Genomic DNA, 12,697 nt, shown 5'->3' on the forward strand with positions numbered 1-12,697 from the left:
TTGTCTCTCAAAGAGGCTCCATTTCCAGGCTTCAGCCTTGCAGAAGCCTCCTGGAACTCCCCCACCTCCCAGAGCTGGGGGGCAAACCAAATGGGAAATGTAGATTTGGGTTTTGGGCTGCTCCCCAAATCTGAAAATCCTGACCCTTGGGCCCCCTCACCCAAGAGCCGGTGCTGGATAATAGAAGGGAACAGAGGACACATAAACAGGAAAAGGGTCCTTGGGAGTTCCTGCAGCCACCTCAGAAAGCCAGGGGCTCTGAGTTTGGTTCCAAGCAAATCCTTCTGAGCTGCCCTCATGGGCTCACCTAAGGAGCCTGGAGGCAAGGGGCCGGGAGGATGAGGTCTAAGTCCAGGGCCCAATTAAGAGATCAGACTGTGAAGGGTTTGGGAGCTTTTAAGGTGAGGAGGCCCAGGCTGATCCTGCAGGCTTGTATAAAGCACTGTAAACCCCCTGGCGGGCACCAGAGACTGGGCTTTCTGGAACCATGGCCCAGCGATGGGGCCCCCAAAGGCTAGCAGGCAGGCAGCTGCAGGCCGGATTTGAGGACAGCACCCAGGCGAGCATCTTCACCTACACCAACAGCAACGCCACCAGAGGTGAGAGGACAGGTACCATGGAGGCTGGGTTACGATGGCTGAAGCAGCCGCTCTGGGACACCAGGCCCAAGTGGCGACACGGGGGGCCGTCTGCCACCCACCCCACCCAAAAGGCTCTTCTGCACATCGTCACCAGCCAAAAGGATCTTCTCCCTTTACTTTTATGATGACATGAATGGGAGGTTCCTTTCAGAATAGAAAAGGACATCAGAATATCAAATATGCATTTTCAACCCTCGTAGGCTTCCCAGACCCTTTGAGAATCCATGTCCCATGACAGTTCATTACTCTTTCCTTGTGGCCCCATACTGCTAGTGATCAGTCATTACATTCAAGTCTGGGGAAGGACCCGGGTCTGACCCATCTTTACTTGTTCTGAAGCCAAAAGGAAACAAACTCCAGGAACAGGAGACCTGGGGGAGGGGATGAGTGACTCCTAGAACCTTAGGGGCATAGGAGACTGTATTGGTCATCTTGTCCAACTCTGTCCTGGGGCCCGCAGCCTCACTTGGCACATTCTGGGGGAAGGAGCTTGCTCCACTCCCAGGGCTGCCCTTCCTCTTAGAGCTGGCCCACGGCAAGAGAGGGCTTAAGCCCCAAAGAAACTGAAAACTCTGTTGAGGCAGCTGAGTTCTGCCCTGAGAGTGGCCTCATCAAAAAGCTTTGCATGTAAGCCCTTCAAAGAGCTGAGGACACTAGTGATCCCCAGCCCTGGACCCTTCCTAAGTCCCTCCTCTAAACCAAAGACCATTGGTTCCTTCAAGAATGTCTCACATGCCTTGGTTTCTTCATGGTCAGGGCAGTGATCAGCAACAGGATTCCCGGGCCAAACTGGTTGAGACCTTGAAGTTTGCGTTGGCCTGATTGATTGAGCCCCAGAATAGCCTTGATGAGATGGAGCAGCGCTCTCCGTGGGGGCTCCCTAGGGCTTCAACAATGCCCAAGATTCCTTTCTATAATTTCCCCCCCACAAAAATTCAAGTATCTGCCAAAGTAGAGAGAAAAGTGTAGTGAACCCCTGGATAGCGATCATTTGTCTTATTTCATCTGTAACCCTCTCTACTAACTCCTCCTTCTGCTTTCTGGAAGCAGATCCAAGACATCACACCATTTCCTCTATAAATCTTCAGTATGCACCTCTAAGAGGAAAGGACTCTAGAAAACATAACCACCAAAAAAAAAAAAAAGGAAAGAAAGAAAAGAAAACATAACCACAATGCCATTATCAAGCCTGAAAGGTAACACTGCCTTGATATCATCAAATCCCAGTCAACTTTAAACATTTTTTCCGTTTGCTTGAACCAGGGTTCAAATAAGGCCCACATGTTCCTATTGATCAATGTCTTTTCATCCTTTTCGAATTTAGAAGTTCCCCCTTGACCTCTTTGCAATTTATTTGTCAAAGAAAACGAGTCCTGGACTCACCCACTTCAGACTTTGCTGATGGCTTCCCATGTGTGGCTTCCCATGCCCCTCCCACCTCCTTCATCAAGATGTTTCTGTAAACTGGCAGTTGATCTGAAGGTCTGCTGAGAGGCCAGCTGGATTTGTCAGGTGTTTTGGCAAGACCACTCCATTAGGAGGGTGTCCTGTTTTCCAGAGTGTTGGTAGCTGCTGAAGCCCAATGCCCAGACCCATTAAACCACTGGGGATTGCAAAAATTGCATTCTGACTGTCTTCATCTGTTAACTGGACTACTTCGATAAAGAGAAACATGCCCTCATCGACTGTTGTGTTTCCCCCGGGGAGAAAGGCAGGCAAAATGCTTGATTCTTCCCGTTTACCTCTCCCATTTGAAAATAACAACTTGGTTCCCCAGTCGAGCCAATTGAGTTTGACCTCTTTGTTTCCTTTCTCTCCCACCAAAAATCATGTTCTCAAGGGCTTTGGGTAGAATCAGAATTAGAATATCATTTAATCACTTGCTTTAGCCCACACACAGTCACAATGCTCTCAGAATATGACGTCAACACAACTGCCAACAGCATGATTACCAAAAACGTAACATTTGGACAGGTCTTTTCATCTTTGGGGTGTATGTCCCTAGGTTCACGTAGTCAAACTAGTATCTTTTCAAGTCTCTTAGAACAGTCCCTCTCTATTTGATTATACCACTGAGTGGCTAAACATTTAGGTCCATTTGTTTCACTTCTTATTTTCAGGGATTGTTTAAAATTTAATGTTGTTTTATAATTATGTAATAAAATATTTATAAGGTTCCAAATTAAAATCTAGAAAACAAGGTATATTTGAAGACATCTTGCTTCTCTGCCTGCCCCCACACCTGATTCTTTCCCTTCTTGTATTTTTTTTAGAATACTTTCTCATGTTCATTTCTTATGAAATGAGTCCCAGAGCTTTCAGGAGGGAGGAGCAGGCAGGAGCACCTGCACAGTTTGCACTGCTAGAGGCTGCTCCTCTCTGGTCTCCCACATTCAGAGTGCCCCTGTCCCCACCCCCACCACTCACTGTCCTTGTTCCTGTCCTGTCCCTCTTGCCCCTGCCATGCCCAATCTGGACTCCATGGGTTGTTTGGAAAGACACTCAGGCTGCCTCATTTTGAAACTATTCCAGCCCCTTGCATTTGCCTGCAAGCTGGAGTGTTCCAAACACTTCGCAGTTCCAGTTGCTATTATCACACTCAACCTCTGTACTTTCTGGGTAACTCTAATACATACTAGAGCATCATAGTGTTGTATCATGGTAGTCCCAAGGGACTGAGTTGATTCTGAGCTGGGGAACCTGGAAAGGCTCCCGGAAGCCAAGGGCATCTGAACTGGGCTCTATGGTATGGAAGGGAAGCAGACCCAGGTGCAGGGAGAGTGTGAGTGAAGAGCCAACAACAGAAAGACATGAAGTGCCCAAGGAAACAGTGCATGGGGTGCAGGGGGTTCAGGGGAGCAGAAGCCTGCTAATGGCATTACAGGGGGTTGGCCTAGCATACTGGGGCAGAGGAGGGAGAGATACCCAGCAGAGATGATGAGTTCTGCTTTCTTCAGTTCAAAGATGCCCATGTAGCTGTCCAGAAAGCCATGTCCTCTGGTCTGAGAGACAGAATGGAAGGCAGGTTGTTTGTGGATGGACAAAACTAGAGAGAAAGAGCCAGTTGCAAAGGTGGCGGGCAGGAGAGTGGGAGGGTTGAGGGAAGCCTCCAGCAGGGTGGGTAGGGGAGGGATCAGTGTAACTCTGCATGGGGTTGACACTGCTACCTACTCTGTACCTCCTGCCTCCAGGCCCCTTTGAAGGCCCCAATTACCACATTGCTCCCAGATGGGTGTATCACCTCACCAGTGCCTGGATGGTCTTCGTGGTCATTGCATCTGTCTTCACTAATGGGCTCGTGCTGGTGGCCACCCTAAGGTTCAAGAAGCTGCGCCACCCTCTGAACTGGATCCTGGTGAACTTGGCAGTCGCTGACCTGGCAGAGACCGTCATCGCCAGCACCATCAGCATTGTGAACCAGATCTATGGCTACTTTGTGTTGGGCCACCCTCTGTGCATTGTGGAGGGCTACACTGTCTCCCTGTGTGGTAAGCCAGCTGAAGGCCCAGGCTCAGGAAAGACCAAGCCTGCTGTGTGTAAAAAAAACCCACTCACATGGCAAACCCCCAGGTGTGCCTGCAATGCACATGTTTGAAGGGAGACAGACCTGCAGGGGAAATTGCTCCGGGGTCATCATTTAGGTGGAGGGGCTTGTGCAGTCCAGCACACCCTGAGTGCCTACTCTGAGATAAGTTATGCCTTTGGACAGCCAATTTGGGGCTATGCAGCTGGCATGTGAGGAGACAGATAGAGCCAGATGACCCCAGAACAATGTGGGAGGGGAGGGCTCTAGACCCCTAACAGAACTCGCACCCAAATCAGGGACGTGTTCCCTTTCAGCTCACCTGTGTTGGTTTTTTCCAGGGAAAGAAACAATTCCCAGATCTCTTTCCCCATTCCCATCACTAATATCTCTGTGGGCCGTGGCTCCGTTCAGGTCAACATTGGCTGAGAAGTACCCATGTGCTGGGCATTGTGCTGGGCACCGGGCATATAGGATGCTGCACACAGGATCTCAGCCCCGAGATGTTCCCAAGTCCTGAGAAGAGAGGGCCCTATCTTAGATAGTGACCACACAGTGCCATCAATCCTCTCAGAGGACCATGTGCTGGAGGAGCTGAATCTTAAGTCAGCAGAAGGAGAAGGGGGCTGGGGCGAGGTGGCAGAGGAAAAAGCCAGGCTCGGTCAGTAGTCAGGAGGGCAGACAACTGATAAGCAATTGCTGAGCAGACAACAGAGGCAGGCAAGCCTGGGACTACACACAGAGGAGTGGGGACTTTATTTTGGGAGGAGGGAAATGGAGGGGGAGACCCTGGAAGAGGCTAGAAGGAGGAAGGGAGTCTGAGAGAGGGGGCCAAAGCCACATCAACAGGAGTGTTGAGGCTAGAGAAGAAGTTGGGGACCTGGTGAAGTGAGGTGGTTGCTGTGAGGCCAGGTTTCTTTCTCAGAGGCCCTCGAGGGAGAGAATAGGCAGGCTTGATGAGGCCAAGGTCCCCTTCAGCGGCCTGTGTGCCATGCCTTCAAGAGAGAACAGAGGGCTGCAGGTTTATAGTCTTGGTGTCCACTCAAGATGACAGGAGCCCAAAGGCCAGAGCACTCAGCACATGCAGCTTGTCTCCAGGCCCCTCAATGTCAAACCAGCTGAAGCTTGCAGATGCTGTCCCATTTTAAAACTTTTCCAGGGCCACCTGGCCACCAGGCCTAGATCTTTAATTCCCACATCTAACTTGTGTTTATCTCATTGCTGCCTAAACTGATCTCCAACTCAGATTCTGAGGAAGCGAACAACAGCAAGAGAAAGAGACACTAAGATAGGAGGGGCCTGAGGAGGGGGGAGTCTGGCCCCAGATTTGAATTACTAGTGGTGTGAACTTCACTAAATTACTTTACTGCTCTGCTCTTCCTCCATTTTTCCATCTATAAAATGGAGGCAGAACTTGGGGGAAGATTTAAACGAACACGTTGAACCCTCCTACAACCCTATGAGGTAAGTGCTAACATGATACCAGCATCTAGAAACCAGTTTTGGTGTCACGGACGTCCCCTGGCCCTCAGGGAAAACATATGGACCCCTTCTCAGAAGAATGTTTGCAAACGCACACAAGATCCATAGGATTACAAAGGATTACAATGATATTGAAATAGTTATCAAAGTATTAAACAGTAATTAGCAACATAGTTTTTCATTTAAAGTACTAGTATTAAAATTATACTAAATTTAATTATATTTTAATGAAATAAATAGTATTAGAAATATTACTATTTTTTAGAAGTATTAGTGACACTATTCTTTATTAAAGTATCAAATAACTGGATCTGTCCTGACAGCCATTGAAATTTCAACTTGGTAATGAACATAATGATATTGGGAAATGTCTGCCACCTCTGTAAAGTGACCAGGTCACTGGCACTGCTAATGCTGCCACACTTTTATATATATATATATATATATATATATATATATATATATATATATATATATATATGTCTTTATTGATTTCAGAGAGAGGAAGGGAGACGAAGAGAGAGAAACATCAATGATGAGAGTCATTGATCGGCTGCCTCGAGAGAGAGAAACATCAATGATGAGAGTCATTGATCAGCTGCCTCCTGCACAGCCCCAACTGGGGACCGAGCCTGCAACCCGGGCACGTGCCCCGACTGGGAATCAAACTGCGATCTCCTGGATCATAGGTCGATGCTCAACCCCTGAGCCATGGCGGCCGGGCATTGCTGCCACACTCTTAATGGAAGGAAATGCCAGTGTCCATTAGAGGTTGGTGGAAACAAAAATGTCAGTTTTCCCAACCCAGTTCACAGGTCCCTGAATTCTGTGCACGGACCTCTGGGGTCTAAGCAGGACAGAAGACATTGTCTCCACCTGCCAAATGGAGGAAGGTGGTGGGATATTGGAGAGAGGGTTCCAAGCACCTAAAGGAACAAGTGCATACTGGCAGAAGGGGCACAGCTCTTGGCTGTGATCATAGCACATCAGTGTGTCATGCTAGTGTGTACATGGCCATCAGGGTTTACCTCAGTGGCATCAGAGGAAAGGCTGGTGGCCAAGTAAAAGAAAGTGGGGAGGGAAGCAAGGTGGATCAAGAGGCTGAATTAGAGGAGACAATGAAAGGCCCAATGGGAAAAAATGGGAAAACAGGTGTTAGAAAAAGAAATTGACCAAGAGATCCAGTGCTGCCTGGACCTGAAAACATTCTTTAGAGAATGAGGTTTTGCAGGTAGCTGAGGAGTGTCTCTTCAACTGGAAAACTGTCGGCTGGTCTGGATGGAAGAAGTGATGTAGGAGGCTCAAAGCTGTCATCTGTCTGTCCTCTCCTGCAGGGATCACGGGTCTCTGGTCCCTGGCCATCATTTCCTGGGAGAGGTGGATGGTGGTCTGCAAGCCTTTTGGCAACGTGAGATTTGATGCCAAGCTGGCCATCGCAGGCATCACCTTCTCCTGGGTCTGGGCAGCTGTATGGACGGCCCCGCCCATCTTCGGTTGGAGCAGGTAAGGATGCCACGGTGCTTGGAAGGTGGCTTGTTAGGACAGAGAGGAGAAGGTCAGACTCGTGATTCCCTTTGTGACCTTGGGACAAATAGCTTTCTGTCTCTGGGCCTCCATGACCCCACGAATAAAGTGAGGATGGGCCGGATTCTCCCTGAGGAGCCTTCGAGTGTGCAGTGTCTATGAATGTATAAATCTGGCTGGCTGCAACATGGAAATGGGCCCTGTGGTCTTCAAGCCTCTGGGAAGGTCTGTTTCTCCCATACATGAGCTGCTCACAGTAACACATGGAGAAATGCCTACAACTTCAGGCCATGGGCTAATCTAGTTGAACCCAGAAAAATGATTCGGGTATTTACAGGTTCTTAGAAAGCAAGAGGGTGTTTCACCCTTCTTTTGTAAAAAGGGGATGTGATCAAGGTGATGAAAATGTTCTAAAACTGATAGTGGCAATGGATGTGCTAAACGCCACTGAACTGTTCACTTCAAAAACCGTCTATTCATGCAATGTGAATTTCACCTCAATAAAAAACAAAATAATCAACAACCCTACCCAAGTGGCATGCCTGGGCTAGGGGGTCCAAGGTTGTTTTGCTTGCATCAGGACAGGCTACTGGCCCTTCTATCCAGGTACTGGCCCCATGGCCTGAAGACTTCATGCGGCCCGGACGTGTTCAGCGGTAGCTCGTATCCTGGGGTACAGTCATACATGATTGTCCTCATGACCACATGCTGCATCATCCCGCTCAGCGTCATCATGCTCTGCTACCTCCAAGTGTGGATGGCCATCCGAGCTGTAAGCCCCCGTGCCCTCCTAGCTTCATCCCTGGCTAGTAGGACCATGAAGGCCAGGGATGTCTGGGCAGGGACAGAGGGTCACTCAGTCTGCTCTCCTGCCCCCAAACCAGACATGAATCTGGCAATTTCTTTGGGACTGCGGTTACAGCCTTGCCCTTGTCCGTGTCCTTATAGAATGGGAAGGGATTACCCCAGTAATGGAGCAGAGCTGCATTCCTCCTGATCCAGGACAGTTCCAGGGACAGCCAGATCTGCAAGTGAAACTTGCAAATCAAGGGGTGTTTTTATTTGTCTGTTTGTTTGTTTGTTGTTTGTTTTAGTCTTCACTGAGGATATTTTTTCCATTGCTTTTCACAAAGAGAGAAGCGGGGGGGGGGGGGAGATATCAATTGGTTGCCTCCTACACGTGCCCTGACCTGGGAGGGAGATCAAGCCTGCAACCAAGGTACGTGTCCTTGGCTGGCGCTCTAACCACTGAGCAAAACTGGCTAAGGCTCAAGGAGTGTTTTCAAAAGGCTGCCACTGGAGGGCCCTTTTCCCTTTCACTGGCCTGTTGGAGCAGGCTAAAGAGTGAATTCACATGTGCCATGTGCCCCCAGGCCCCTCTCCACCACCCTCCTCCCTGGGAAGCTGATCCTGTCCACAGTCACGTCTCTCCTTCCCTGTACAAGGTTGGCTACCGTTGGGGAGCCTTGCAGAAAATCAGAGCAAGACAGGAGAGTGAGATTGGGTCCTGGGGTGCTAAGAGCTCTGTGCTCCCCTTGTGGTGTCCTAAACACCATAAGTTGTTCTTTTATCAATTAGCTAAGCTACAATTAGCTTGATCTGGATATGCCATCTGTTCCTGTTGTAATTCTGCTTGGCACAGGCTGTAGAAGGCCCTTTGTGGTGGTGCCTTTCCCTATGAAGCTGCTTGTGCCCACAATCTGATCAGCATGTGTTTATAAGCTCTCTCTAGAGTGGAGGCCATGGGTTTGAGATAAGCTCCCCTCATCTCACTACCTTTTGCCAGTAATATCCCCCCTCCTCCTTCCCCCATCCTGTTGGTGGGCAGGGATCAGAACCAACTTAACTGACTCCCACAGGTGTCCAACTATGTCTTGGGCCATGTTAGGTCTGAGTTGTGGAGCCCAGGCTCCAGAATGAGTTGCCTACCCTCACAGTTTCCCCTCATGCCTACTCAGCTGTCTTCCATCTGTCCCTGCCCATAGCAGGCAGTGACCAGCCCCTGTGTCTTCTCCTGCCCAACCCCTCAGACCTAAGCACAGGAGGAGTCATGCTATTAAGGGACCAGGTGACGCTAAGAACAGCCTCCTTAGTTCCTGCTCAAACTCCTAACAGGAGCCAAGCTAAGCCAAGAGCTTGGAAGGCCCCAGCTCAGAGCCATTTCAGCCAGGTTCACCTGCGTGCTACCTCAAAGCCTGCACAGCTCTGGCAAGGCCACCCTGGGCCAGGCGTGCACTCACTCAGATGGGAGCTGACTGCTGGCTGGACAGGGTGCTGTAGTGGGTGGGCCCATCTCCTTCTCCTCACAACTCCCCATCTCTGGGCCGCCCATCACTCACAGCTTCCCCAACTTGCTGCCCAAGCAAGAGGAACACGGAGTCCCTTCAGATTCAGAGCCTTGAGGGACTCTCCCACTCACTGTCCCTTGGCACTACCCTCTGTCTCCCCCAGGTGGCAAAACAGCAGAAAGAATCCGAGTCCACCCAGAAGGCAGAGAAGGAGGTGACACGCATGGTGGTGGTGATGATCCTGGCATACTGCCTCTGTTGGGGGCCCTACACTTTCTTTGCATGCTTTGCTGCTGCCCACCCTGGCTATGCCTTCCACCCCCTGGTGGCCGCCCTGCCAGCCTACTTTGCCAAAAGCGCCACTATCTACAACCCCATTATCTATGTCTTTATGAACCGGCAGGTAAGTCACACCATCCGCAGAGCAAACTAGAAATAGGCCCTGGAAGAACGCCATGATCGCTCCCACTAGTAATCGTGTCTGGCCTCCAGGACAATGACTTCAGAAGGCTCATCATGTGACCCAATCCTAGGCAGCTCTCCTTCTGGATCTTTTTATGGTCTCTGCCTGAGAGTGGGTATTTCCTGCAGTGCCTGTGTACTGCATGCTCTTCCCATCTGTTGGCCTCAGGGCTAGTCTAGAGCTTGAACACCAGAGGACTGCCTGAACATGGCCAAATTACCCTAGGTATGCACTTCTTGCCGTTATTGGCACAACTTTTCTCTCAACCTTCATCTTTCCCTCTTCAAACCCTAACTCTGACCAAGACATAAAAGAGGCCCTTCTTGGCTGCACTGACCTGTGTCTTTCATGGTTTTATAGGCTGTGGCCCTGCCCAAAGTCTTGCCAGATGGCAGCCAGCATGGGCTGGCATATTGGGCCCCCACAGCAAACTACCCATAACCCCCAGACTTCTTGGTAGATTACAGGTGACCATTGAGGATCATCATCTTCCAAGAGCAATTTTCATTATTCTTCCTTGAATCCATCATGTCTACTTCATTAAAGTGCATCTGTGATGTGACTTGGTGACCAGAAAGGTCTGTGGGTCAGAAATACTGCCCCCTCAGGGACCTCCTATTTTACCAGATCCAGCCTACTCCAACTGGCTCTTCTCTGTTCCTCCACTTTATGGTTGTTCCATGGCTCCGCCCCCTCCAACCGGGCCCTGACTCTTGGTTGAGTTCCTTAAGCATGCATTCTTTTGATAATGTTTAAATATTCAGTAGGACCAGTAACAACAATTGACTCTTCAGGGTTCCATTCCTGGCACTTCTATACCCAGAGTATAGTTCTATCCCTGATCCCTGTTTCCTGTTTTTCACAAGGGTCTCTTTTTAGGTGTGGCTTTTGTTTGTGGAATCCTTGGCTAGCTTGCCAAGTACTGTCTTTGCTTGAGTATTTCCATTCTCCCCCTCCTAGACAGGTATCTGCACTTCTTAACCTCTCCAGGCTTTCCAACTTTTCTTTCACCCTTTTCACATTGTTACTCCTTCCTATTGCATTCTGAGAGAACTTTCTAGAATGGAACTCCATGAGGACATCCCTGTTGATGCCCTTAGGACACAGTCTGGCACACAATGGGTGCTCAGTAAGTAGACATTAAGTAAATGTGTCGAATGAATTCTTCACCCTCATCTGCCAGCTCTTCAGCTGAGTTGATTCTGTTGTTCAGCTCATTTCTTATGTTATCAATTTCAACAATTATGTTTTTTATTTTGGGGACTTTTTATGTTGGAGGGAGCTGGATGTTGTCAAGAATAGGCTTGGAATATATAGGAAAAGCATCTGGTCTGTGTTCTCGAAGCATTTTGGTTAGCTCAGTGATGATCCGAGATATAATCTCAGAAACGAATATGGCCCAGATGTCTTTAGGGGTCAATCAGCAAAGAGCAGAGCCCTCCTGGTACCAGAAGACTCTCTTGGCTAGAGAGATAAGGTGGTGGCTAGATAAGGTGTTGTCTACCTAGTCTTCAGCTGGCCTGAAAATTGATGGAATAGAAACAAGATGACAATCATGTTCCCTTTTACTAAAATGCCCCTTACCAAACATTCTAGAGACAGGTCAGCATGAGCCCCTTAGCTGGCATCATCTTTGGTCACTGTATGAGTTCCCTGGAGTGCTATAACAAACAACTACAAACTGGGTAGCTTTAAGCAACAAAAATACATTGTCTCCCAGTTCTGGAGGCCAGAAGTTTGAGATCAAGGTGTGAGCAGCATTAGCTTCTTCTAAAGGCTCTGGAGGAGAATCAGTTCCATATCCCTCTCCTAGCCTCTGGTAGGTACTTGCTGTTCCTTGGTTTGCAGATGAGTCACCCTGATCCCTGCCTTCACCTTCATATGGCCTTCTCTCTGTGCCTGTGTGCTGTGTCCAAATTCCCTTCCACTTACAAGGACACCAGTCATTGGATTAGGGCCCACCCTACTCCAGCATGACCTCATGGTAATGTACATCTTAATCACATCTTCAAAGACTATCTCCAAATAAGGTCACATCACAGAGCTTTTTGGGGAGACACGATGTGACCCACAATTGTCACCATCAGCTGCTAAATTAGATGACTTAGATGACTGGATAGTTAGGAATAGACCATTTCCATGTGCAAGGGACAACCTGAGTCTGCCTCCATTCACTTTGTAGGATTCTGAATTGTAGGAGAGAAGGTGTTAAGTCATCCAGGTGACAATGAATACCTTCCTCCATGCCATAAGTATTCCCTTTAGCATAGCACACTGACCCTTTCTGCTCTGCTGAATAACACTTTCTGTCCTGCCAGTTTCGAAACTGCATCTTGCAGCTTTTGGGGAAGAAAGTGGATGATAGCTCTGAACACTCCAGCACGTCCAAAACAGAGGCCTCATCTGTCTCTTCGGTGTCACCTGCATGAGTCTCTCCCAGCCCCAACAATGAAAAGATCTGCCTCCTACCAGAAAACGTAACCCCTGTCCCACTCACCGGGGCTTTGGTCACCATCCCTTCTTTTCCATCCCTGTGAAGTAAATGTAGTTTCTCTTTGTCAAAAACAACAAAGTCACAGAGGGGGGCACCTGAGCCTCTGAGTGTTCAGTCACTAGGTTGAGAGAGGGTGTGAGGGGTTTACAGAGGAGCACAACGCTGTACTTCAGAGATTTTAATCTTTTCCAAACCTCACGTCTGCAGATGGTATGGAAGGGTTGTGAGAAAGGGAACTGTGAGCTGGGTGGGCACTCACATACCTCTCATGGGGCTGGTGCT

At 49.0% G+C, this 12,697-nt stretch overlaps 1 protein-coding gene across 1 annotated transcript; it reads left to right on the plus strand.

Moving 5' to 3' along the window:
- Positions 1–487: 487 nt before the first annotated feature.
- LOC308551531 (long-wave-sensitive opsin 1) lies at positions 488–12,350 on the plus strand (the record flags this gene model as incomplete). Its single annotated transcript, XM_081126076.1, has 6 exons — positions 488–599; positions 3,833–4,129; positions 6,981–7,149; positions 7,777–7,942; positions 9,622–9,861; positions 12,240–12,350. The coding sequence occupies 6 exons, from the start codon at positions 488–490 to the stop codon at positions 12,348–12,350; spliced, it is 1,095 nt and encodes a 364-aa protein (XP_080982202.1).
- Between the last annotated feature and the right edge of the window lie 347 nt (positions 12,351–12,697).

This window comes from Miniopterus schreibersii (assembly GCF_964146895.1).
Source record: "Miniopterus schreibersii genome assembly, chromosome: X".
Classification (NCBI taxonomy): Eukaryota; Metazoa; Chordata; class Mammalia; order Chiroptera; family Miniopteridae; genus Miniopterus; species Miniopterus schreibersii.